This window comes from Chiloscyllium punctatum, chromosome 1 (genome assembly GCF_047496795.1).
Source record: "Chiloscyllium punctatum isolate Juve2018m chromosome 1, sChiPun1.3, whole genome shotgun sequence".
In the NCBI taxonomy this organism is placed as follows: domain Eukaryota; kingdom Metazoa; phylum Chordata; class Chondrichthyes; order Orectolobiformes; family Hemiscylliidae; genus Chiloscyllium; species Chiloscyllium punctatum.
Window position 1 is genome coordinate 43,368,492 of NC_092739.1, and position 25,964 is coordinate 43,394,455.

At 41.4% G+C, this 25,964-nt stretch overlaps 1 protein-coding gene across 3 annotated transcripts in view; it reads left to right on the top strand.

The window, feature by feature from the left end:
• The window catches only part of shroom3 (shroom family member 3), a 453,508-nt gene that overhangs the window by 241,625 nt on the left and 185,919 nt on the right, over positions 1-25,964 (top strand). For 2 of the 3 annotated variants that reach the window (XM_072550746.1, XM_072550719.1), the window contains exon 2: positions 10,218-10,372. The exons of the other annotated variant lie outside the window; for it this stretch is intronic. Coding sequence is in view for 1 of the 2 variants with exons in the window: in XM_072550719.1 (XP_072406820.1) it covers positions 10,218-10,372 (155 nt within the window). In the remaining variant the exon portion in view is untranslated. The remainder of the gene's footprint in view (positions 1-10,217; positions 10,373-25,964) is intronic. 3 annotated transcript variants of the gene reach the window in all.

Sequence of the window (25,964 nt, forward strand, 5' to 3'; positions counted from 1 at the left end):
GGTTTGAGGAACAGGTCATATGATAAAAATACAAAAAGACATTTAAACCTCTCACTGGGCTTATCGCACAAGATTAGAGCCACTTAAAAGTGTATTACACTGGAAAAGATGATATTTACCATGCAGCACCAGCAAGGTTAAAAGGTTTGAGAACATCTATTTTAAATTAAATTGGGGAAAAAGTACATTGCAGGTTCGTGTGGTTAAAGCAGCTTTTCTTGGTGTTGGTGATCATATGTATAGTTTTAATCTTAGCTGTATGATAAATGCAGTATATTCAAATACCAGTGGAGGAGGTATGAAAGGGTACAATTCAACAGGATATACTGAAGAGCAGTCTCTCATCGACAAAACACATTAGGATAGTTGGTTAAGCAACCCAGCTAACATATTGAGAAAATGATGAGGAAAATATCTTAAATACCTCCACTTGGAGCAGTCTTTGATTTTTCATAAAAGTCTGAAAGAAGGATCACTGGACCTGAAATGTTAACTCTGACTTCTGTGCACAGATGCTGTCAGACCCTGCTGAATTTTACCAGCAATTTCTGTTTTGTTTTTGTCTTTGATTTTTCATGTCTGTTTTCTTCAAGGGATTAAGCCATTTGACTGGGATGCATGAACATATCATTATAAATCTCCATATGATTGGTGCAGTAATAAAGTATTCTTAAAATACAAATGCAATTGTCTGAAATGAGCATTTTAGTGTCACTTCCCAGTCAGGTCATTTTAGAATCAAAGATGTTGCTACTTCTGGATATGTCAAAAACCAGCCACTCGAATACAAATACTACCAACATGCTCAGTCCACATCGTATTTATTGAGATTATTTAAACCCAAAACACTACCCATGCCAAGTGTGACAGCACTTTATGGTATTGTTTAACGCATATCAATCTTGTTTGAGATCTAAACATGAATTCTCCTTCCCGAATACCAATGCGTTTTAATGTTTGTAGTATGGTAGCGAGTCTTTACTCAAATTTGGGGACCAGGCACACATGAAGCAGTGACTTTCTTCCATAAAGAGTGAAAAACCGAATTGAAACACCCTTCACTCCTAACAACATGGCTGCAGACACACTGGTTAACTATTTCATCGGTATGTTGCAATCAGGTGTTTATATTTAATGCAGCAGGTTTTAACAGTAGCATTTACTCTTAGTGACTTTTGGCATCCTTTGTATTGAATAATGGTCAAAATGAGAAAATAAGTCGGTAATTTGTAGCCAAGTACCTTACATGTTGCTCTGTATTCAAGATAAAATTGTCCTGGTTGAGTTCAAAATTGCATTTCCCTTTCCTTTTTAAAGCTTCAACTGAAGTTGGAAATATAGGAGAGTAGCTGGTAGGAAGCTTACAACCAACCACTGGATTCTGTAGTCTTGTTACACTAATGTAGAGCTTACCTCAGAAGAACACCACAACTGTGCAATCTACCAGTGATTTTGCTCAGAATTTGGATTTGGTCTCGCACCCTTAGTCCAACCTCTCTATTAGTATTAGCTGGCATACATGCCTGTTTCGCGTTTGAAAGAGTTTACTTTGAACCTGTGACATTTGCCTCCATTGCTAATTAATCAAGATTGCTGTATGAGAGAGAAATTACTTGGCAGGTGATAAATCATGCATGACGGTTCTTTTGAAATACAGCAGGGCCTTGTATTTCTTTCAAATACCATTCTGATATTAATCTACAAACCTTGTTATATATTTATAATGGAATTCAAAAGCAACACAGTCACTGGCCTGTTGGGGTGGGTTTCTGTTTCCAAGTGAATAATCCAGGAATTATGACCAACTAATTAAACCTACAATATTTTATAAATGTAGTCCTGGTGCACTATTAAATATTTCTTATGCTATCAAGATGAACTTCACCTTGGTGCATTCTCTAAGCTCTCATGTTATCTGCTGAAGAATAGTTGCCAGTCACTCTGAAAGGTGAGTTGTACATATTTGTTTCATCAACACTGTTATCTGTTCCTCCTTCCTCTCAAAAATGCTGACTCATATGTAAACTATTCAAAGTTTAACGTGTATTTGAATAACATTACAGATGGCTGCTGTGCTGACTATCATTCTTGAAGGGCCTTGCAATTCTGCATGGTTCTTTTCATACCTGATGCATATATCTCTCATTAGGAAGAGATATTAGGTGGAAATCAGGGCAAATTAAAAAAAAACTTCTAGTACATTCTTGTCTCACAACTTTGGGAAGCCTTCAAGCAGTGAAGTTTTAGTTTTTAATTTGTTTGCTTATTTAAATACAAAAGTGTTCCACAAAAAATGATGTGATGATGATGATCTAGTGAGATATATTAAGTGACATATACTGCCAGGGTACCAAAGTGACCTCCTCTATTGTACTTTGGATTTATGAGACTTTTACATCTGTCTGAGAGAGTAGGGCTTCAGTTAAATATCACAGTAAAATTGCACATCAGACTGTGCCACCCTGAGAGCACTGCACTAAATGTCAGCATAGTCTATTCAAATGGCTGGAGTGGGTCTTTGACCATCGAACCCACGGGATAGAGCACTCTAAATCAAGCCCTGCTGATCCCAGAGATGAAGCAAGTGTTGTTTTTAAAGTACACACCATATTCAAAGTTGCTGGACTTTAAGACCATGATTGATAGAATGCACGGACCAGGTTTCTGTACTAACGAAGAATTATTATTTATTTCAAGTAATTAGATTTTAGCTACAGGTAAACAGATATATAACACTAATAATTGAAACTCTAACCCTCCTTATAATCTCTATCTTAAGCACCCGCTTACACGATATAACAGGCTACAAAGTGAAGTAGAGTAGTATCATGTCCAACAATGCAGCTCTCCCCAATGAATTCAGTACATTCTATGCTTGTTTTGAACAGAAGGTCAGTGAAATGATGTCACCAACTCCCAGAGCCTCGGGTGTATCTATACCCACAGTCACTGCTGCAGATATAAGATCGGCCTTCTTGAGGGTGAACCCATGGAAATTGACTGGCCTGGATGGAGTCCCCAGCTGTGCACTCAGATCCTGCACAGACCAACTGGCGCAAGTATTCCCGAACATCTTTAATCTCTCCTTATTACAGAGGAAGCTCAATTATCCACCATTCAGTTCTCTGAATTTTGGATTATCTGGCAAGATTGCAAGGTCCCGATGCTTGGCTAACCTATGTTATCCGGAATTCGATTTAACCGAATGAAATATTCCCTGCCAGTGTCCTTCGGATATTCAAGGTTACTTTGTACATGTGAGTTTCTCATCTGCTTCAAGAAAATCATTATTATCCCATTGACAAAGAAAAATCAGGCAATGTGCCAAAATAACTATTGCCCTTTGGCTCTGATATCCATCATTATGAAGTGCTTCAAGAGGTTAATAATGGCAAACATCAGCTCCACCCGCCCAGACTGCCTTCATCTGCTACAATTCAACTACCACCACAATAGGTCCACAGTGGATGTCATCTACCTGGCCCATCACGCATCTCTGGAACATCTGGGTAACAAGGATAACTACATCAGACTTCTACTTTTTGACTTCAGCTGTACCGTTCAATACCACAGTTCCAACCAAACCCACGTCCAAACTCTGAGACCTAAGACTCTGCTCCCTCTTCTGTAAATGAATCTTCCTGACCCACAGACCACAATCAGTAAGGATGGGTGACAACACAATTTCTACAATAATCCCGAACACTGGTACTCTGCAAGGTTCCATAATCAGCCCCTTACTATACACTCCTCATACACTCGCAACGATGTAGCCAAATTCAACTTTAATTCTACTTACAAATTTGCTGATGACACCGTGTAGTGGGTCGGATCTCGAACAGTGACAAGACAGAGTACAGGAAAGAGAGAGAGAGCTTAATGGCATGGGGTAAAAACAACAATCTCTCCCTCAATGTCAGCAAAATGAAGAAGCTGGTCATCACCTTCAGAAAGCAGAGTGGAGGACATGCCCCCTGTCTGTATCAACGGTGCTGAGGTGGAGAGGGTCAAGAACATCAAGTTCCTAGGACTAATTTTTGCCAAAAATCTGTCCTAGTCGGTGCACGTTGATGCTACAGTCCAGAAAGCACACTAACATCTTTACTTCCTCAGAATGCTAAGGGAATTTAGCATATCCGCAATGACTCTTGCTAATTTTTATAGATGCACCATAGAAAGCATCTTATTCAGATACATCACAGCTTGTTATGGCAAGTGCTCTGCCCAACTCCACAAGAAATTACAGAAAGTTGTGAATGCAGCTCTGTCCATCCTGAAAACCAGCCTTCCTTCTGTTGACTCCGTCTACACTTTCTCTGCCCCAGGAAAGCAGGCAACATAATCAAAGACTCTTCCCATCCTGCTTATACTCTCTTCTACCCTCTTCCATTGGGCAGAAGATATAAAGGTTAGAAAACACATGCCAACAGATTTAAGAACAACTTCTCCAGTGTTATCAGACTTATGAATGGACTTCCCATTTTGTCTGCAACTTTTCTGTAGCTGTAACACTACATTCTGCAGTCTCTATTACCTTGATGTACTTATGTAATGTATGATTTGTGTGGTTAGCACTGTATCTCTGTGCATGTGACAAAAGTAAATCAAATTAAAGACAAACAAATAGGGAAAATAGATTATCAGTGGTGATAGAAAAAACTGGAACGATGGTTCAGTGGTCTTTGCTTCCTAATTCCGATGTTAAGAAGATTCTACTTTGGCTAATGTGGCTCTTGGTGTTTATTTTTTTGTCTTTGCAAGGTGCTATTGGTTTGCAATAAGTACAGTCTGATTGATTCAGTCACAAAGAAAATGTCTTTGATTTATCAGTTCAAATTCAAAAGTCCCAGCTCAAAAGCAACTGTTGCAAGAAATGTCAGTGGTTTTCTTCAAGTTTAACCTGGCTTTGTTTTTACTGCAGAGAAGAGAGAGCGTCTGAGAGAAACATAACTGCACACACCTCTGTGTCTTTCTGTCTCTATCTCTCTCTCTCTGTCTTTGTCACTTGTTTCCCATCCCAACCTGCTCATTTAGCTGAGAACTAATCAGCTTCACTTGTAAACAACTTCTTGGCTCCTAATTATCTGTGCATTGCAACAAAACAGAGTTCAAAGTGTGTGTTGAATTCCTTGCTGTGAAATTATGCAGTCATCCTGGTAAATCCCTGTTTTTTTCCCCCCAAATAGACTCCTTACTTGTTGCAGTTTTTGAAACACACAAGTAGTAAGACATGGTCCTTACACTTTAATCTCCAAAATGAGAGTGCTGCCAAGTACTGATGACTCATTTGACAACCTGAGGGGGAATAAGGGAGTTTTGGGATTGAGGACTAGATTGATGTTGGATTTGAGGGCAAATGTTGTGGGGAAAGCAGTTTTCGAAGGAAGAGGGATACTGGCAGAAAAAGGGAGACATTGTATCCGAGAGAGGTGGTTTGTTGGTAGTGGTTCACTCTGCAGGGGTGATCATTGAAGTAATGAGCTGATAAGATACAGGATAAAGCTATAATTTCATACTCTATAATAAATAAGTTCTCAATACCCTAGCCTATAATAGTTGAAGCTGAAGACCAATCCAACTTGCTAACTCTTGTGAAAAAAAATTGAACACACAGCAGTGACTTACATATTCACATCACCTTTTACATAATGCTACATTCCAAGGCATTTCAGCGGAGCATTGTAAAACATGGTGTGACATTGACCAACTTAAATAGGTTTTCATCAAAGAGGTAAATTTTAAGGTGTGACTGAAAAGAGGAAAGTGAGGTTGAGAGGTACTGAGATGTAGGAATTGCAACATGGTGGCAGCACAGTAAAAAGTGATTGGTTCTAGCAGATCTGTACTGGTTTCAGTGCTCAACATGAGCCTGTTCCCACCATTCTTTATCTGACCTTGTCAATTCTATTCTCCATCAAACACACAGCAGCCTTCGCTTAGAGTGCATCTGTGCCTCTTTGCCTCAACAACTGTTTATGGTAGCATGTTCCACTTGACCTACCCTCACTGAACAAAGGTTTTCATTCTAAACATGGTCCCTGATCTGGTCCAGCTTGCAACTTTAAATTAGATTACTTACAGTGTGGAAACATGCCCTTCGGCCCAACAAGTCCACACCGACCCACCGAAGCGCAACCCACCACCCAGACCCATTCCCCTACATTTACCCCTTCACCTAACACTACGGGCAATTTAGCATGGCCAATTCACCTAACCTGCACATTTTTGGATTGTGGGAGGAAACCGGAGCACCCGGAGGAAACCCACTATGTTCAATCTGTCTCCAGCTGTCTTGAAAAGAGCATTTAGGAAGAAAGTGGGCGGCACGGTGGCACAGTGGTTAGCACTGCTGCCTCACAGCGCCTGAGACCCGGGTTCAATTCCCGCCTCAGGCGACTGACTGTGTGGAGTTTGCACGTTCTCCCCGTGTCTGCGTGGGTTTCCTCCGGGTGCTCCGGTTTCCTCCCACAGTCCAAAGATGTGCAGGCCAGGTGAATTGGACATGCTAAATTGCCCATGGTGTTAGGTAAGGGGTAAATGTAGATGTAGGGGTATGGGTGGGTTACGCTTCGGCGGGGCGGTGTGGACTTGTTGGGCCGAAGGGCCTGTTTCCACACTGTAAGTAATCTAATCTAATCTAAAAAAAAGTGTTTCCCCGGCAAGTAACAAAACGTTTTAGAAAAGTATGAGTGCTCTTGGAGTGAAGACCTCCCCAGCCTCCTCATTGCCTTGAGTATAATCTTCAGGTCAGTGCCTTGTGAGCATTAGGTAGCTCTGCCTTCAATGCCAGCTTCCACCTCACATCAAGGAAGCCGACACTACTTCATTGAAGGTAAAGGCATCAATTTAATGGCCGCCATGCCTGTTTCAAACAGACCCCCATTTTGCCCTAGCTTCATGCCACTAACTGGACACCAAGCCTACACTCTAGACAATTAACATTGGGCCCCTTGAAAATGAGAGGTTGTGCTTCCTTCTCTCTCTGGCAGGATCAGGATCTGAAGATAATCTTAAAACCAGTTTTTCAACCGCGGAAAGAAATTCAGACTGTGGAGACTGCCAAATGAAATTTCACTATCACATCCAGCATTTATCACTGAACCCAATCTGACCATCCAAGTGCATACACAGTTTTTGGCACATGTTCTCAGCAGGAAGTCAGTTGGAGGGGGATTGCAGTCATATAATGTAGATAAAAGAAGGTTGTTTGTGTTGACTTAGTGTTAAAAATATTAAATTGACAACAGCACCTGTGGAACTGCAGCTGATTGCAATTTTATTTTGTTTACTGTATTTGCATTGAGTATAGGAGTTGGAAGGTCATGTTGCAGCTGTACAGGACATTGGTTCAGCCAGTTTGGAATCCTGTGTTTAGTTCTGGTCTCCCTCCTAGAGGAAGGATGTTATGAAACCTGAAAGGGTTCAGAAAAATATTTTACAACAATGTTGCCAGGGTTGGAGGATTTGAGCTATAGGGAGGGGCTGAAGGCTGGGGCTGTTTTTCCTGGAGCATTGGAGGCTGAGGGGGTGACCTTATAGAAGTTTATAAAATCATGAGGGGCGTGGGTAGGATAATTAGACACAGCCTTTTCCCTGGGCTGGGGGAGTCCACAATTCGAGGGCATAGGTATAGGGTGAGGGGGAAAATTTTAAAAGGCCAACCTTTTCATGCAGAGGGTGGTGTGTGCGTGAAATGAGCTACCAGTGGAAATGGTGGAGGCTGGTACAATCACAATATTTAAAAGGAATCTGGGTGGGTATATGATTAGGAAGGGTTGAGAGGGTTCTGGGCCAATTAGAGGGATATTGGCAAATGGGATGAGATTGATTTAGGATAGCTGGTCAGCATGGACTAGTTGGACTGAAGGGTCTGTTTCCATGTTGTACATTTCGATGACACTATAATTCTAAGTAACCCACCTATCTTCTGGAAAATGGTGTTAGAATGTCTGTCTTCCTTTCACCTCCCACCACTCACTTGGTTCATGCAGATTGCAAGTTGGAGATGAATTGGTTCAGTGAGTTAAAGGTTAGACACTTGTGCCCAATTTTGTGGTCACTTACATACTTGGTGATTTACTGTATATAGCACCTAATCAGTTACCACAAACTGAAGTTTCTGACACGTTATCCATGTCAGAATGTGTTCCATCATTTTGACTGTTTTAACTCTTGGATGAAGCATGATGCTGTGAATGGAGCTAGTTCATTTTTCTTGTCACGATGAAGAAAGCTAATCCTGGCCATCAAGCTCATCTGTATTTGGACAATCAGCTTTGAGCATTACAAAGTCAAGGATGTATGAATGGGCTGCAATATTAAGGACTAACAAAATTACCCTTGGTTCACCTTAATACCCGAAAGCAATGTATTGATTTCTCACCCTGGAAATTGAATGTAAATGTTAATTTAATGCAAAATTTTCCAAATAATTCTTTCAACCAGGTTTAACCCAGGTTCTGAAGGCCATTCTCACTATGTTACCCTTCTCTTCTATAAATTCTACCTTTTTCCTCATCTGTTCTTGATGTGCCTCTGTATCTTGATTTCAGCTGGGCTCACGAGCAGTATTTTGCTGTGCGGGTACTTTGCCACATGATGTTGCAGCAATAAATGATTAAACTTTACAGATCAGTGTATACACTGGAAAAGTGTTTGGCTACTTTTGAAGTGAACTGTGTTCAGCAATTGGCAGATCAAAAATGGAATGGCATCAGCCTGGGCTAAGGTACTTTAATTATTACTAGACATTTATTTAATTGTTCTCTGTTACATTTCTATTTTTAATTTCCGAAGTCTCTCCAACCAATTTGTGGGGATTGGAAAAGGAATTTATTTTCTGGTGCCCTTCCCTTCAAAGCATTCTTGACCCCATAAGCATAGTTAATTTGACTTGTTAAGAATTTTAGTAAGTTATACATTTTTTTTAGGCAATTGAAGCTGCTTATTCAGGAAACCTTAAATCTTCTCAGATTTGAAGCTTTTGTGTTTACTTAATTCTTCGGAAAACCAGTGCTACCCAGTCCTCTTGAAAAGTGCAGTGTATGATGCAGTCTCAGATTTCTCACTGGGACCATTTTTTTCCACTGATTAAGGATTCCTTTGTTATTCGACTTTGTATATAGGGGGTGCATTTGGTAGGATTAGGAGATCGTTGTCTGGATTTCCTCAGTGGGATATTCGGTGGTCTGTGGAGAGGGGGCAAAGGTTACAGGAGCTTTTAGGGAATTTAGTGCAAGACTTTTTTCAGAATTTTTTTGGATTACCTCAGCAAAACAGCTTATCCCATGTATTCAAGTAACCCACTTCTGGTTAAATATATGCCCAATTGGTATTTTTTCATCTAAATTCTGAGAATGTTAAGCAGTAACTTCCAAGGTAAATGAGTAACATTAATCTTCAATGTGCCTTTAGAAATCAGGTTTACTTTACATTCTTTTGATCCACTAATGATTGCTGAATTAATATTAACACCATTTCAAAAAAAAACATAGATTCTAGCATCAATTAAACCCTAAGTTTGGAATCAATTCTGAAATATGAAACACTTAAATTGGCTTAATGATGGCCATGTTCAATCAGTAATAAGTATTTGCAAGATTTTTAATTCAGTGACCAGTTAAGAAAATTGCAAGTTGATTATGCTTTTATTAAAAATTTGCTTTAATAAAATCAGAAGTTAACCTTTAAGATTCTTGGGGGGGAAAAAAGCACTGCTTCACAAAGCATTGAAGTCAGCGATATTTTGGTGCTAAAAGATGTAGAGAAAGGAGCAGATTTGTTTGTAGAAAGTGCACTGCATTTGGATCAGTATTGCTTTTTATACCAAATTCTTCAGCCTATTAGCCATTGAGACAGAAATATCTTTGCGCATTGTTAACAAAACACTGTGCACATCTTTAAAAGCTCGAATAGTGATTGATTGTGCTCAAAATTCAAAGCTAAAATAGCTATGCTCATATAAGCCATTTGATTGCAAAAAAGAACAAGACCATTCTTCAGTGGGCTTTTGTGAATCACTAATTCTGTGCAGGTGGTGCCTGGAATACGACAGGATTGTGACTTTCCTCATTACTGAGGGTCAAGGTTAAAAAGTGTGGTGGCAGAGTTTAATTAGCAAAGCAACTTAAAGCCCTGTCGGAGGTCAACTGCAATCATGATTGAAAGGTCTGCGATGTTTTCCTCTAATTTAGTCTATTTTTTTCCTTCTTTTGTAGGTTGAGGAAGGAGGGAAAGCGGACTTGCTAACAAGCAAACTGCAGGTGGGGGATGAAGTGATCAATATCAATAATGTGGAACTGAGCGGTTACAGACAAGAGGCTATCACTCTAGTGAAAGGTTCCTACAAGACCCTGAAGCTGCTCATTCGCAGGTATGAGATATGGTCCAGATGAAGATGTACCCTAAATCCAGTAAAGGCAGCTAAAGTACTGGAAAACCTCTGTAGAGGAAAGGAAAAATGTTGATGAAACAGACATACGGAATGTCTACAGTTTTCCTTTCTTTGCAGATGTTACCTGACTTGCTTTTTTTAGAACATTTTTGAAAAATTTCCATTCCAGGAAAAGCCCTTGTTTATTGCAACTCATAGAGTGCATCTGTTTGTCTTTCATCTGCTTCCTTGCTTCAGGAGCTGTTTCAAAATGAGATACAATTTAATTTTGAATCATGTGAGAACTTTCTGTCTCTTGATCCTTGCTCATGGGTTGACAAGAAAATTACGTTTTTATGAACAAGATAGCAGCCAAAGCAGTAATTCTCTGTGTTCATATTTTTAACTCTAGTCATAGAAAGGAAGAGCTTGGTAAACAATCTGACTTAGAGGGAGAAAGAAAGAGCGAGCTGTAATGTGCCTTAAGAAAAGTAATGGCAAATCGTGAAATGGATTTAATTCATCCACCAAGATCGTCAATCATGATGGTTAACTGACAGGTTCAAATTGCAATCTCCAACTCACACAGGCCCTAATATTGCCCTATTTCATTTTCAAATCAAACTGAAAAGCTGCAAACTATAGGATATTTAAGTTACAATTTTCGAGCAGAATCATAGAATCCCTTCAGTGTGGAAGCCAGCCATATAGCCCATTGAGTCCACATTGACCCTCAGAAGAGCATCCCACCTATTCTTGTTAACCTGCATTTCCCATGGCTAATCCACCTAGCCTGCACATCCCTGGACACTATGGGCACTACAGCATGGCCAAACCATCTAACCTGCACATCTTTGGGCTGTGGGAGGAAACTGGAGTACCCAGAGAAAACTCACACAGACATGCAGAGAACGTGCAATCTCCACACAGACAGTCATTTGAGCGTTGAATCGAACCTATGTCACTGGCACTGTTAGACAGCAGTTCTAACCACTGAGCCACTATGCCATTGGACTGCATGGTGTCTATACATCAAGAATGTGTATTTATTTAATGCCTTTGACTTCAGAAATTGTCAGAAGGTACATCACAGAAGTATACCAAACCCAGGTCAATGCTGAGTTGTGTGCAATATTGTGTCCAAAAGCGCAATCAAACTGTTCGGTTTAAAACAAAGTCTTAAAGAAAGAAAGAGACCTATAGAGGTATGGTAAAGCATTCCAGAGCATAGGGTCCAGGTAGCTGAAGACACAGTCAATAATGTTAGTGCATTCTGAAGTGGTGTCACTGGGTCAGCATCAACATCAGCATGTATATGGAATCTGACATTATATTGCATAATGTGCTGAAGGACGGCATGTAAGTGAGAAATATGAGGCAATGAATCAGTATACAAGCAACTATAGACACAAATCACCTTAGTTTTCAAATAACAAACCATCCTGAGCTCTACTCCTGAAAGTTATGGATTGTAAAAATACTCAAAAGCTGTGTATATTTTTTATATTTCTGCACATGCTCTAGCAACTCTGTTGTTAGATGTTTCGAAGCAGGAGTCAGCTGCAGCCAATCCAGATGCAGTACTTAAAAATGGTTACAATGTGGGAAATAACTGGCTGGTCGTCCATTGAAGGAACTCAGTAGCGGATAATTAGGAGGTATTGATATACAGGGCCTGTGAATCTTGGAAGACAGTGCCTGTAATCTTGATATTTGTATTCTTACAAAGTTAAAATTGGATTTCAATAAAACTTTGATTCTGTGGCACAAACAGAATAAAACCAAGGATGAAAGTTATTTCTCAATTTGTGCATCATGCTAGCACCATTTGAAATGTTTTTGTACTTGTTGTATTTTAATGTAAAAATTCTTATCTGTAAATAGGTAATCTAGTCCACCAAACTGATTTTTAGGTGAGGCAGCGTGGGCAGATCAATCATTTTACCTGTACCCTTTGTAAACACTGATCTTGCTGATAAAACATTACATAGAATATTGTCCAGCAGCACTAACACCCTGCAATAAGCTACTTCGCTTAATTTTTTTTGCAATGTTAGATATACTGATTTATTCTGTTGTCAATCATTTGATTTTCATACAAGCATTCAGCATTTTTGTCACCAAATGCATATTCTGAATTTTTAAATGAACCTGTCTTTGCAGTTTAAATATCCCTAGTTTATGAGTTTTAATCATAACTCAATTGCTCGCTCTTTCTTTGTGTAAGAAGATTGAGAGTTCAATTCAAGCATATGTTTTTAATTCCTGTACATGTTGTTGACTGCTAAACTTGTTGGAACATGATTTGTTTTTAGCAGTCCATCCTGCAAACTGTGGCACTGATCCTCGTCACCAGTAAATCTAAGGGGAAATTCAGGTGAAACCTCTTTATTCAGAGTGGAATTTGTTGTGTTTGGAATTGTGTATTTTCTGTGGTTGCATCTTCACCCTACAACTGACAAGTGAGCGATCAGTATCGCAGTCTGCAGTGTGATAGGGTTGGGTGTGAGCAATACTGGTCAGATCACACCTGGTGATTATCAAATCAAGATGGTGCTCAGTAGCAGAAGACAATATGACAGTTTGTGCTGATATCTCCAAAGAAGGTGTTTGTATAATGTACACTTCACACTATACTCACTGTAGTAGCTGCTATCTGCTCTGATCATCTTGCCAACGCTGTGTTTACCAAGGCGCATTTATCATGAAACTCTGATCTAGCTCTTGTATTGCATTCCAGAAGGAGTAATAACTTTTCTCCATGTGGTTGATACTCCATGATATCACCCAGGGTGTTGTAAAAGTAATCTTTGTTTTCAGCATTGGCATATAAGGTGGATGCATAGGCACAAATCATGGTGATAAAATCTTCCTCTGAAAGTGTCATATTTATAGTGGTCATCTGTGCTTTTCCACTGCCTCGGAAAGATACAGTTGGCCTCGTGTGTTGCTCCAGTGTTGGATGGAGACCCAGCAAAGAGGTGGCTTCCAACAATGGGGCCTGAGTTGGGGGTCTTGTCCAGGAGGGGAGGCAATCTGGGACTGGAGTGGGGTTTTTGTCCCAGCGTGGAGGTCCTCGGCAGCTTCCGGGTATTCCAGCAGCCCAGTGTGAAAGTCCAGTCTTGGTGCAGAGGTCTTGCCTTGGCATTGAGGTCTCATCCTTACTTCAGAAGTACCTTCAGGGTTGTCCAGCAGCTCAGCGTGGAGGTCTCGTATCAGTGTGGTGGGGTGACCCTGTGTGGAGGTTTCAGCCTGGTTTTCCAGCATACTCCAAACTCAGTTTTATGAACTTTTACTTTTATTTCCTTCATATTTATGGCTTCTGTATGGTTTTGTAAAAATACACATGACAGTAAATTGCTGTTCTATTCTATTCTGTCTTGATCTTGTGAAGGAGGAGAAAGTGAGGACTGCAGATGCTGGAGATCAGAGCCAAGAGTGTAGTGCTGGAAAAGCACAGCAGGTCAGACAGCATCCGAGGAGCAGGAGTATCGACGTTTCGGGCATAAGTCCTTCATCAGGAATCGTGATGAAGGGCTTATGCCCGAAATGCTGATTCTCCTGCTCCTCAGATGCTGCCAGACCTGCTGTGCTTTTCTAGCACTACACTCTTGACCTTGTGAAGTTCAATCAACAATGTCGAACGTATATTGTCTGTTCGCTGCAAATTGCCATACATACCAGGACACACAATGTTTTAAGTCCAATATGACTTTCATTGAACTTGGTCAACTTGTATGGATGATCACTTGGTTATTTTGAGTCAGTGTTTTGCCCCTTAAGAACTTTAGCCTTTCAGCCCATGCAAGTCCCAGGTATTAAATCTGAAGACTGGTTTCAAAAATCAAAAGTCCTTTTTAATACCATCACAAAAATTGTGGTATTAAAGTCAAATTACTGGATTTTGAGAAATATTGAATTTATAAAATAGTCACATTATTGAAAATTATGGACTCCACACAGCGGACTTAGCAGATTTGATACGTTTGCTTTGGTGGCGCCACTGACTTTGTGACATTTGTATGTATGTTAGGAACCAGCAACACTAGCAAAGCATTTGTCATATTAGAGTCAAGAGTAAGCTGGTTCTATCAAAAGATTTAAATTATTTTAAATATTCAGAGATTGAAGCATCAAAATAGTTTATCTCCAGTCATTCTTTTGAAGGATTTTTGTTTCAATTTCTCTTAGGTATTTGGTCTATCTGACGGTCTGCTGTGTAGATTTAGCAGTATCTATTGGTATAATAATTTTAGATCGCACCAATATCTTTGTCCTTTGATATCACGAGTTGCCCCATTGATCACTGAGAACATCTGAGTCAGTGAAGCAGGGATTAAACAGGACATTACCTTCCAAACCCATGACCATGTCCACCTAGAAGGACAAGAGTAACAGGTACTTGGGAACACCACCACCTGCAAGGTCCCCTTCAAGCCACTCACCATCTCGACTTGGAAACATGTTGCCAATCCTTCACTGTCGCTGGGTCAAAATCCTGGAAATCCCTCCTTAATGCCATCATGGGTCACCCTACAGCATGAGGACTGCAGCAGTTCAAGAAGGCATTTCATCACCACCTTTTCAAGGGCAACTAAGAACAGGTAATAAATGCTGCCCAGCCAGTGATGCCCACATCCCACAAATGAATCAACAAAATACTGCTTTATCTTGTGCTTGCGGCCAGTACTCCTACCTGAATAAGGAGACACCAGACTAGAGTATCTTGCAGGTATCTGCACATGTACTGTCCCTGGGGCTGCTTACGACTTATGACTAAGTAAGGCTCTTTAATTCCTCATGTACTGTAACACTCCTTTATTTATCTTTGGCTCCTTACTTACTGATGTCAGTCACACGATCAGTTGCATCATTAGCCTGTGTAGGTCAGATGCTAGGAACACTAATGAGTAACTCACCTCTTTACTCCCCAAAGCCTGTCGATCACCCACAAGGCACAGGTTAGAAGTCTGATGGAATACTCCCACTTGCCTGGACCGTTGTAACTACAACAACACTCAGGAAACATGACATCGTCCAAAGCAAAGTAACCCTCTTGATTTGCACCACATCCACAAGCATACACTTCCTCCACTGTCAATGCTCAGTAACAGTGATGTGTACCATCTACAAGATGCACTGCAGAAACTCGCCAAGGTGACATAAACTGAACCTACCGAGCTGATGAGCACCATCTAAAAGGACAAAGGCAGCAGGTACATGAGAAGTCCACCGCCTGTAAGTTCTGCTCCAAGCTGTACACCACAAGTGTCGCTGGGTCAAAATCCTGGAGATCCCTTCCTAACGGCATCACCCTACAGCAGCATGAAGACTGCAGCAGTTCAAGAAAGCATAAGATATACATGCATTTGGAAAGATAGCGTTTGATTAGGCATAGTCACCATGGCTTTGTCACCATGGGAGATCTTGCCTCACAAGTTTGTGAGAGTTCTTTGATGAAGTTACCAAGTAGGTTGACAAGGCTGGGCATTAGGTGTAGTCTATATGGATTTCAGTAAGGCCGTTGATAAGGTTCCACATGGTAGGCTGCTCTGGAAGGTTAAATTGCATGGAGCTGGCAAATTGGATACACAATTGACGTGATGGTAGGAAGCAGAGGATCATTGTAGAAGAATGCTTGTCAAACTAGAAGTCTGTGACTAATGGAGTGTCTTTGGGGTTGGTGCTGGTTCCATTGCTGTTTGTTATCTATATCAATAATTTGGAGGAGAATGTACAAGGCATGATAAGTAAGTTTGCAGAAGATGGATTCTGGGTAATCCAAGATGGAGGACAGGAAAAATTTCTGGCTGTAAGAGCTGCTTTTTTTTTGAGGTTTTTTTAGGTGTTGGAGGTGATTTCCTCAAATTCCAGGAGCAGCAATTACTGTTTTTTATGCTGTTGCATTGTTTTGGAACTTTGGAAAAAAAAAGTCAAAACAACAGCAGTTTAAAAGGGAGAAGAGCAGACAAAGGAAGCACATAGTGAGGACAGTGCAGCAGAGAGAGAGAGAGAGAGAAAACCTGCACAGTTACTGCTTTTGCTGCTTGAATTCGTGTATCGCTGGACATCGGAGTGTATCTGGGAAAATTAACAAATAGTGAAATTCGCAACTAATCTTGGAGGAACTGTTGGGCGAAGTTCACAGCACAGAATCAGATCAGTTAATTGTGATTTTAAGTCTGTCCAAAAGAGAGGCTGCAGTAATAGGTATAGTGAATTCTTTCTTGATTATATGTTTTTGGAGATAAGTCTTTTGATTAAACTTAAAATATAAGCCATAGCTACTTATTTAACCTGGGGCAGTGTTTGTAGAGAAATAAGACAACAATGTTAATTTCTGGGTCTGTAAATTGTGAAGGAGCAACAATGGCCTTTGCAGTGATATGTACTTCTTGTCAGCTGTGGGAGTTTAAAGAGAGTTTAAGGGTTACTGCAGATTATATCTGCCATAAACGCTGTTGGGTGTGAATCTTATCAGATCGAGTGGATCTGTTAGAGAGACAGATAGAAGCGATGAAGAATTTGCAACAGCAACAGTATGTGATGGATGGCAGTTATACGAAGGGGGGATGTCTCAGGTACAGACACATAGATGGGTTAACTCCAGGAAGGGTGAGAGAAGTCGGCACCTAGGGCAGGAGTCTTTTGTGGAATATACCCATTTCAAACAGGTGTGCTGTTTTGGAAAATGTGGGGATGATGGATTCTCTGGGGAACATAGCACGAACAGCCAAGTTTCTGGTATTGAGACTGGCTCTAATCCAACAAGGGGTACGTCGACTTCCAAGAGATCAATTGTGTTCGGGGATTCTCTAGTCTGAGGTACAGACAGACGTTTCTGTGGCCAGCAGAGAAAAATCAGAATGGTGTGTTGTTTCCCTGGTGCCAGGATCAAGGATGTCTCAGAGAGGGTGCAGAATGTTCTCACGGAGGAGAGGGGCCAGCAGGAGTTCATTGTCCACATTGGAACCAACGACATAGGAAGGGAAAAGGTTGAGATTACAGAGAGTTAGGCAGAAATTTAAAAAAGAGGTCCTCAAGGGTAGTAATATCTGGATTACTCCCAGTGCTACGAGCTAGTGAGGGCAGGAATTGGAGGATAGAGCAGATGAATGCATGGCTGAGGAGCTGGTGTATGGGAGAAGGGTTCACATTTTTAGATCATTAGAATCTCTTTTAGAGTAGAAGTGACCTGTACAAGAAGGACGGATTCCACCTAAATTGGAAGGGGACTAATATACTGGCAGGGAAATTTGCTAGAACTGCTTGGGAGGATTTAAACTAGTAAGGTGGGGTCGGGGTCGGGGTCGGGGGTGGGACCCAGGGAGATAGTGAGGAAAGAGATCAATCTGAATCAGGTACAGCTCAGAACAGAAGTGAGTCAAACAGTTAGGGCAGGTAGGGACAAGGTAGAACTAATAAATTAAACTGCATTTATTTCAATGCAAGGGGCCTAACAGGGGAGGCAGATGAACTCAGGGCATAGTTAGGAACATGAGACTGGGATATCATAGCAATTACTCAAACATGGTTCGGGATGGACAGGACTGGCAGTTTAATATTCCAGGATACAAATGCTACAGGAAGGATAGAAGGGGAGGCAAGAGAAGAGGGGGAGTGGCATTTTTGATAAGGGATAGCATTAAAGCTGTGCTGAGGGAAGATATGCCCGGAAATACATCCAGGGAAGTTATTTGGGTGGAATTGAGAAATAAGAAAGGGATGATCACTTTATTGGGATTGTATTATAGACCCCCCCAATAGTCAGAGGGAAATTGAAAAACAAATTTGTAAGGAGATCTCAGCTATCTGTAAGAATAATAGGGTAGTTATGGTAGGGGATTTTAACTTTCCAAACATAAACTGGAACTGCCATAGTGTTAAAGGTTTAGATGGAGAGGAATTTCTCAGTGTGTGCAAGACAGTTTTCTGATTCAGTATGTGGATGTACCTACTAGAGAAGGTGCAAAACTTGACCTACTCTTGGGAAATAAGGCAGGGCAGGTGACTGAGGTGTCAATGGGGGAGCACTTTGGGGCCAGTGACCATAATTCTATTCGTTTTAAAATAGTGATGGAAGAGGATAGACCAGATCTAAAAGTTGAAGTTCTAAATTGGAGAAAGGCCAATTTTGATTTTATTAGGCAAGAACTTTCAAAAGCTGATTGGAGGCAGATGTTCACAGGTAAAGGGACGGCTGGAAAATGGGAAACCTTCAGAAATGAGATAACAAGAATACAGAGAAAGTATATTTCTGACTGGGTGTAAGGGAAAGCTGGTAGGTATCGGGAATGCTGGATGACTAAAGAAATTGAGGGTTTGGTTAAGAAAAAGAAGGAAGCATATGTCAGGTATAGGCAGGATAGATCAAGTGAATCCTTAGAAGAGTATAAAGGAAGTAGGAGTATACTTAAGAGGGAAATCAGGAGGGCAAAACGGGGACATGAGATAGCTTTGGCAAATACAATTAAGAAGAATTCAGAGGGTTTTTACAAATATATTAAGGACAAAAGGGTAACTAGGGAGAGAATAGGGCCCCTCAAAGATCAGCAAGGCGGCCTTTGTGTGGAGCCACAGAAAATGGGGGAGATACTAAGTGAATATTTTGCATCAGTATTTACTGTGGAAAAGGATATGGAAGATATAGACTATCGGGAAATGTCCACATTACAGAGGAAGAAGTGCTGGATGTCTTGAAACGGTTAAAAGTAGATAAATCCCCAGGACCTGATCAGGTGTAGCCTAGAATTCTGTGGGGAGCGAGAGGAGTGATTGCTGGGCCTCTTGCAGAGATATTTGCATCATCGATAGTCACAGGTGAGGTGCCGGAAGACTGGAGGTTGGCTAACGTGATGCCACTGTTTAAAAAGGGTGGTAAAGACAAACCAGGGAACTATAGACCTGTGAGCCTGACCTCAGTGGTGAGCAAGTTGTTGGAGGGAATCCTGAGGGACAGGATGTACATGTGTTTGGAAAGGCAAGGACTGATTCAGGATAGTCAACATAGCTTTGTGCGTGGGAAATCATGTCTCACAAACTTGATTGAGTTTTTTGAAGAAGTAACAAAGAAGATTGATGAGGGCAGAGCAGTGGATGTGATCTATATGGACTTCAGTAAGGCGTTCAACAAGGTTTCCCATGGGAGACTGATTAGCAAGGTTAGATCTGATGGAATACAGGGAGAACTAGCCATTTGGATACAGAACTGCCTCAAAGGTATAAGACAGAGGGTGGTGGTGGAGGGTTGATTTTCAGACTGGAGGCCTGTGACCAGTGGAGTGCCACAAGGATCGGCGCTGCGCCCTCTATTTTTTTTTTGTCATTTACATAAATGATTTGGATGCGGGTATAAGAGGTACAGTTAGTAAGTTTGCAGATGACACCAAAATTGGAGGTGTAGTGGACAGCGAAGAGGGTTACCTCAGATTACAACAAGATCTGGACCAGATGGGCCAATGGGCTAAGAAGTGGCAGATGGAGTTTAATTCAGATAAATGCGAGGTGCTGCATTTTGGGAAAGCAAATCTTAGCAGGACTTATACACTTAATGGTAAGGTCCTAGGGAGTGATGCTGAACAAAGAGACCTTGGAGTGCAGGTTCATAGCTCCTTGAAAGTGGAGTCGCAGTGGGATAGGATAGTGAAGGCGGCATTTGGTATGCTTTCCTTTATTGGTCAGAGTATTGAGTACAGGAGTTGGGAGGTCATGTTGCAGCTGTACAGGACATTGGTTAGTCCACTGTTGGAATATTGCATGCAATTCTGGTCTCTTTCCTATCGGAAAGATGTTGTGAAACTTGAAAGGGTTCAGAAAAGATATACAAGGATGTTACAAGGGTTGGAGGATCTGAGCTACAGGGAGAGGCTGAACAGGCTGGGGCTGTTTTACCTGGAGCGGTAGGGTCTGAGGGGTGACCTTATAGATGTTTACAAAATTATGAGGGGCATGGATAGGATAAATAGACAAAGTCTTTTCCCTGGGGTCGGGGATTCCAGAACTAGAGGGCATAGGTTTAGGATGAGAGGGGAAAGATATAAAAGAGACCTAAGGGGCAACCTTTTCACGCAGAGGGTGGTATGTGTATGGAATGAGCTGCCAGATGTGGTGGAGGCTGGTACAATTGCAACATTTTAAGAGGCATATGAATCGGAAGAGTTTGGAGGGATTTGGGCCGGGTGCTGGCAGGTGGGACTAGATTGGGTTGGGATATCTGGTCGGCATGGACTGGTTGGACCGAAGGGTCTGTTTCCATGCAGTACATCTCTATGACACCAAAATCGGTGGTATCATGAGCAGTGAGGAAGATTATCAGAAATTGCAGCAGCACCTTGATCAGCTCGGGAAGTGGGCCAAGAATTGCAAACAGAGTTTAATATAGATAAGTGTGAGGTCTTGCATTTTGGAAAGTCAGATCAAGATAGGAGTTTCATGGTGAATGATAGGGCCTTAAGGAGTGTAGTGGAACAGAGGGATCTTGGAGTTCAGGTTCACGGTTCTCTGAAAGTGGAGTCACAGGTAGACAGGGCAGTGAAGAAGGCTTTTGGCACACTGGCCTTCATCAGTCAGGGCATTGAGTATAGAAGTTGGGACATTGTGTTTCAGTTGCTCGGGACATTGTATTTCAGTTGGCCAGGACATTGGTGAGGCCGCACTTGGAGTACTGTGTTTGATTTTGGTTACCTTGTTATAGGAAGGATGTTATTAAACTGGAAAAATTGCAGAAGAAATTTACAAGGATGTTGCCAGGACTGGAGGGTTTGAGTTTTTGGGAGAGGTTGGACAAGGTATGAGGGAGACTGAGGGGAGATCTTAAAGAAGTGTATAAGATCATGAGAGGCATGGACAGGGTGAATGCATTTAGTCTTTTTTTCCCCAGGGTTGGGGAATTGAGGACTAAAGGCCATCAGTTTAAGGTTAGAGGGGAAAGAATAAAAGGGAACCTATGAGCAACTATTTTACACAAAGGGTGTTCTGCGTATGGAATGAGCTGCCAGAGGGAATGCTTGATGCAGGTACACTAACAGCATGTAAAAAGCATTAGGTCAAATATATGGATTGGAAAGGATGAGAAAGGTATGGGCCGAGTGCAGGGAAATGGGTTTAGCAAGGATGGACATTTTGGTCGGCATGGAGTAGTTTGGGCAAAATGGCCTGTCTCCTTGCTTTAGGACTCTATGACTCCTTTCCTAAAGACATTGAGAGTGTACCTAAATTAGAACTGCAGTCGTTCACAAAGGCAGCTCACTACCACCTTCTCCAGGGCAGCTAAGATTCATCTTGAGTTGATAACAGAACTTTTGAAATTTTTGTAATAATATGTTTGAAAAATGTTAAAGACTGTGAACAGTAATGGTCTCCTTATTTGAGAAAATATATAGTGGCATCAGAGCCAGTCCAGAAAAGATTTATGAAGTGATTCTGGATATAGGAGGATTTTCTTAAAAAGAAACGTTGAATAAGTTGGGCCTGAACTCATTAGAATTTAGAAGGTTAAGTGGTAACCCTATTAAGACATACAAAATACTTAGAGGGCATGACAAGGTGGATGTTGAGAGGTTGTTTCCTGTTATAGGAGACTCAAGGACCAAAAAGCATAATCTTACAGTAATTAGTTTCCCAATTAAGACAGAGATGAGGAGGAATTTCTTCCCTCGGGCGGTGGTAAGCCTGGACCTCTTTACTCCTATTGAGGCTGAGATAAACACTCTTTGAATCCGTAAGGTAATAAAAGATTATGGGGAAAAGACATAAAGTGTAGTTGAAAGATTATCAGATCAGCCATGATCTCATTGAGTAGTGGAGCAGACTCAGTGGGCCAAATAGCCAAAATGTGCTTCTCCATTTTATGGTTTTATGGTCTTTTCGTTGAAAACCAATAGGTTAGGTGAGTGGACAAAAATCTGGCAGGTGAGGGATAATGTTAAAAAATGTGAAGTTGTTTGCAAGAGGAATAGAAAAGCAGAGTGTTACTTGAATAGAGGTTGATTTAGAATTATGAGGTGCAGAGGGACTTGGGTGTTCTAGTGCATGAATTACATAAAGTCAGTTCATCATCAAGAAAGCTAATGAAATGCTTCCCTTCATGACAAGAGGATTTGGACATAAAAGTAAGGATGTTATGCTTGTGTTATGCATTGAAGACACCATATCTTGAATACAGTATGCAATTTTGGTCTCCTTATTTAAGAAAGAATTGTGGGTATTTCAGGGAAGGTTTACAAAATTGATACATGGACTGAGTGGGTTGTCTTACACGGATAGTTTGGACAGCCTGTGGTTGTCTCCATTGGAGTTGAGAAGAGGAACAAAGAATAGTATATCACAGGAACAGGCCCTTCAGCCACACCAAACCACACCAACACGTTATACCTTTCTAAACTTAAAACCTTTTGCCTCTGTTCTCTGCCTATTTATATATTTGTCAAGATGCCTCTTAAACGTTGCTTTTGTATCTGCCTCCACCCCCATCTCTGGCAGTGTTTTCCAGGTCCTTACCACTCTATTAAAAAAATACTTACTTCTTGCATCTCCTTTAAACTTACCTCCTTTTACCTTAAGCCTGAGTAACTGATATCTCTAGCCTGGCGAAAAGACTCCAACTATCCATTCTATCTATCTGTGCCTCCCATAATAAACGTTTATCAGGTCACCCCTCACCCTTCAATATTCAAGTGAAAATAAACCAAGTTTGTCCAATGCCTTCTCATAGCTAATACTCCCTAAATCAGATAACATCCCGGTAAACCGTTTCTGTACTGTCTCCAAAGCCTTCACATTCTTGTGTGGTGACCATAACTGTATGCAATATTCCAAATGTGCCTAAGTTCAATACAGCTGCAAACTGACTTAATAAGCTTTATACATTGTGCCCTGACCAATGAAGACAAGCTTGCCACACACCTTGACCATCTTATGCACTTGTGTTGACATTCTCAGTGAGCTGTGGACCTAGGCCCCTCTGTATGTTGAAGCTTAATAAGGGTTATGTCCTTTACTGGATACTTTCCTCCTGTAATCGACCTTCCAAAACACACCACTTGTATTTGTCCAGGTTAAATTCATCTGCCACTTCTCTGCCCAAGTCTCCAGTGTACCTATATCCTATGGAAATAAAGGCGGGGGGCAGAGGCGGTGGGGTTTGCCTTATTAGTAAGGAATGAAATTAAATCAATAGAAAGAAACAATGTAGGGTCAGATGGTGGAGAATCGGTGGGGATAGAATTAAGGAACTGCAAAGGTTTAAAAAAAACATAGTTGGAGTTATGTACAGGCCTCCAAAAGATCATCAGGAGCTGGAGCAGGAACGGGATAGAGAGAAGATGTGGAGCAAAGGCAAAGCGATCATGGGGATTTCAATATGCAGGTTGCCTGGGAAAATCAGGTTGGTAATGGATTGCAAGAAAAGGAACTTATGGAATATCTACAAGATGGCTTTTAGGAGTAGCTTGTGATGGAGCCCACTGGGGAACAGGCAATGTTGGATTTAGTGTTGTGCAATGAGGCAGACTTGATAAGGGAGCTTAAAGTGAAGGAACCCTTAGAAGGCAGAGATTATAATACAATTGAATTTACTCTGCAATTTGTGAGAGAGAAGATAGAATCAGAGGTAATAGTATTACAGCTGAATAAAGACGACTGCAGGGGCATGAGAGAGGAACTGGGTAGAATTGACTTGGAGAGGAGCCTAGCAGGAAAGACAGTGGAACAGTAATGGCAGGAGTTTCTGGGAATACTTCAGGAGACAAAATAGAGATTCATCCTGAGGGAAAAGAAGCATGGTACAGGAAGGATGAGGCAACCGTGGCAGACTAGGGAAGTCAGGGATAGCATAAAGGCAAAAGAGAAAACATATAGGCAGTGGAGAACCAGAGGATTGGGAAGCTTACAAAGACCAACAGAGGGCAACAAAAAAAGAAATAAGGAGGAAGAAGATTAAATACGAGGATATGCTAGCCAGTAATATAAAAGAAGTCTGTAAAAGTTTCTTTCGATATATAAAGGGCAAAAGAGAGGCAAAACTGGAGATTGGGTCACTGAAAAATGACGTTGGAGAGATAATAGTGGGGAATAAGGAAATGGCTGAGGAACTGAGGAAATACTTTGCATCAGTCTTCACGGTGGAAGACACAAGTAAAATCCCAAAAATTCAAGAGAATGGGTGGCAGAACTGAGTATGGTGGCCATCACCAAGGAGACGATGCTAGAAAAACTGAATGGCGTGAAGGTGGTTAAATCACCTGGACCAGATGGACTACATGCCAGAGTTCTAAGGGAGATAACTGAAGAGATAGTGGAGGTATTAGTGATGACCTTTCAGGAATTGCTAGAATCAGGGGGTATCCCAGAGGACTGGAAAATCACTAATGTGACACCCCTATTTAAAAAGGGAGTAAGGCAAAAGGCAGGAAATTTCAGACTGATTAGCCTAACCGCGATTGTGGGTAAGATCCAGGAATCCATTGTGAAGGATGAGATTTCTGAATACTTGGAAGTGTATGGTAAAATAGGGCAAAGTCAGCATGGTTTCATCAAGGGGAGGTCGTGTCTGACAAATCTGCTAGAATTCTTTTGAGGGAATAACGAGCAGGTTAGACCAAGGAGAGCCAATGGATATTATCTATTTGAGCTTCAAGAAGGCCTTTGACAAGGTGCTGCACCGGAGGCCACTGAGTAAGATAAGGGCCCGTGGTCTCAGAGGCAAGGTACTAGCATGGTTAGAAGCTCGGCTGTTTGGCAGAAAGCAGTGTGTGGGGATAAAAGGATACTTCTTTGGATGGCAGCCATTGATGAATGGTGTTCCGCAAAGCTCAATTTTGGACCACAGCTTTTCACTTTATTCATTAATGATCTAGGTGAAGGAACTGAGGGCATTCTGGCTTAGTTTGCAGATGATACAAAGATAAATGGAGGGGCAGGTAGTGTTGAGGAGGCAGGGAGGCTGCTGAAGGATTTCCACCACTACTGTCATTTATGACCAAGCCAGTTCTGTATCCATCTTACCAGCTCACTGTGGATCCCATGTGACTGATGTTTCCATTTCAGCCTTGCTAAAGACCATGTAGTCAACATCCAACCCCACCCTCATCAAACATCTTCCTCACTTAGAGTCATAGAGATTACAGGATGGAAACAGACCCTTTGGTCCAACTCGTCCATGGCGACAGGTATCCCAACCCAATCTAGTCCCACTTGCCAGCACATGGCCCGTATCCCTCCAAGCCCTTCCTATTCATATTCCCATCCAGATGCCTTTTAAATGCTGTAATTTTACCAGCCTCCACCACTTCCTTTGGCAGCCCATTCCAAATACGCACCACCCTCTTTGCGAAAAAGTTGCCCCTTAGGTCTCTCTTATATCTTTCCTCTCTCACCCTAAATCTATGCCTTCTAGTTTTCCCCCACCCCAGGGAAAAGACCTTGTTTATTTACCCTATCCATCTCGCATGATTTTATAAACCTCTATAAGGTCACCTCTCAGCCTCCAATGCTCCAGGAAAAACAGCCCAGCCTGTTCAGCCTCTCCCTGACAACATTCTTGTAAGTCTTTACTGAACCCTTTCAAGTTTCACAACTTAGGAAGGAGATCAGA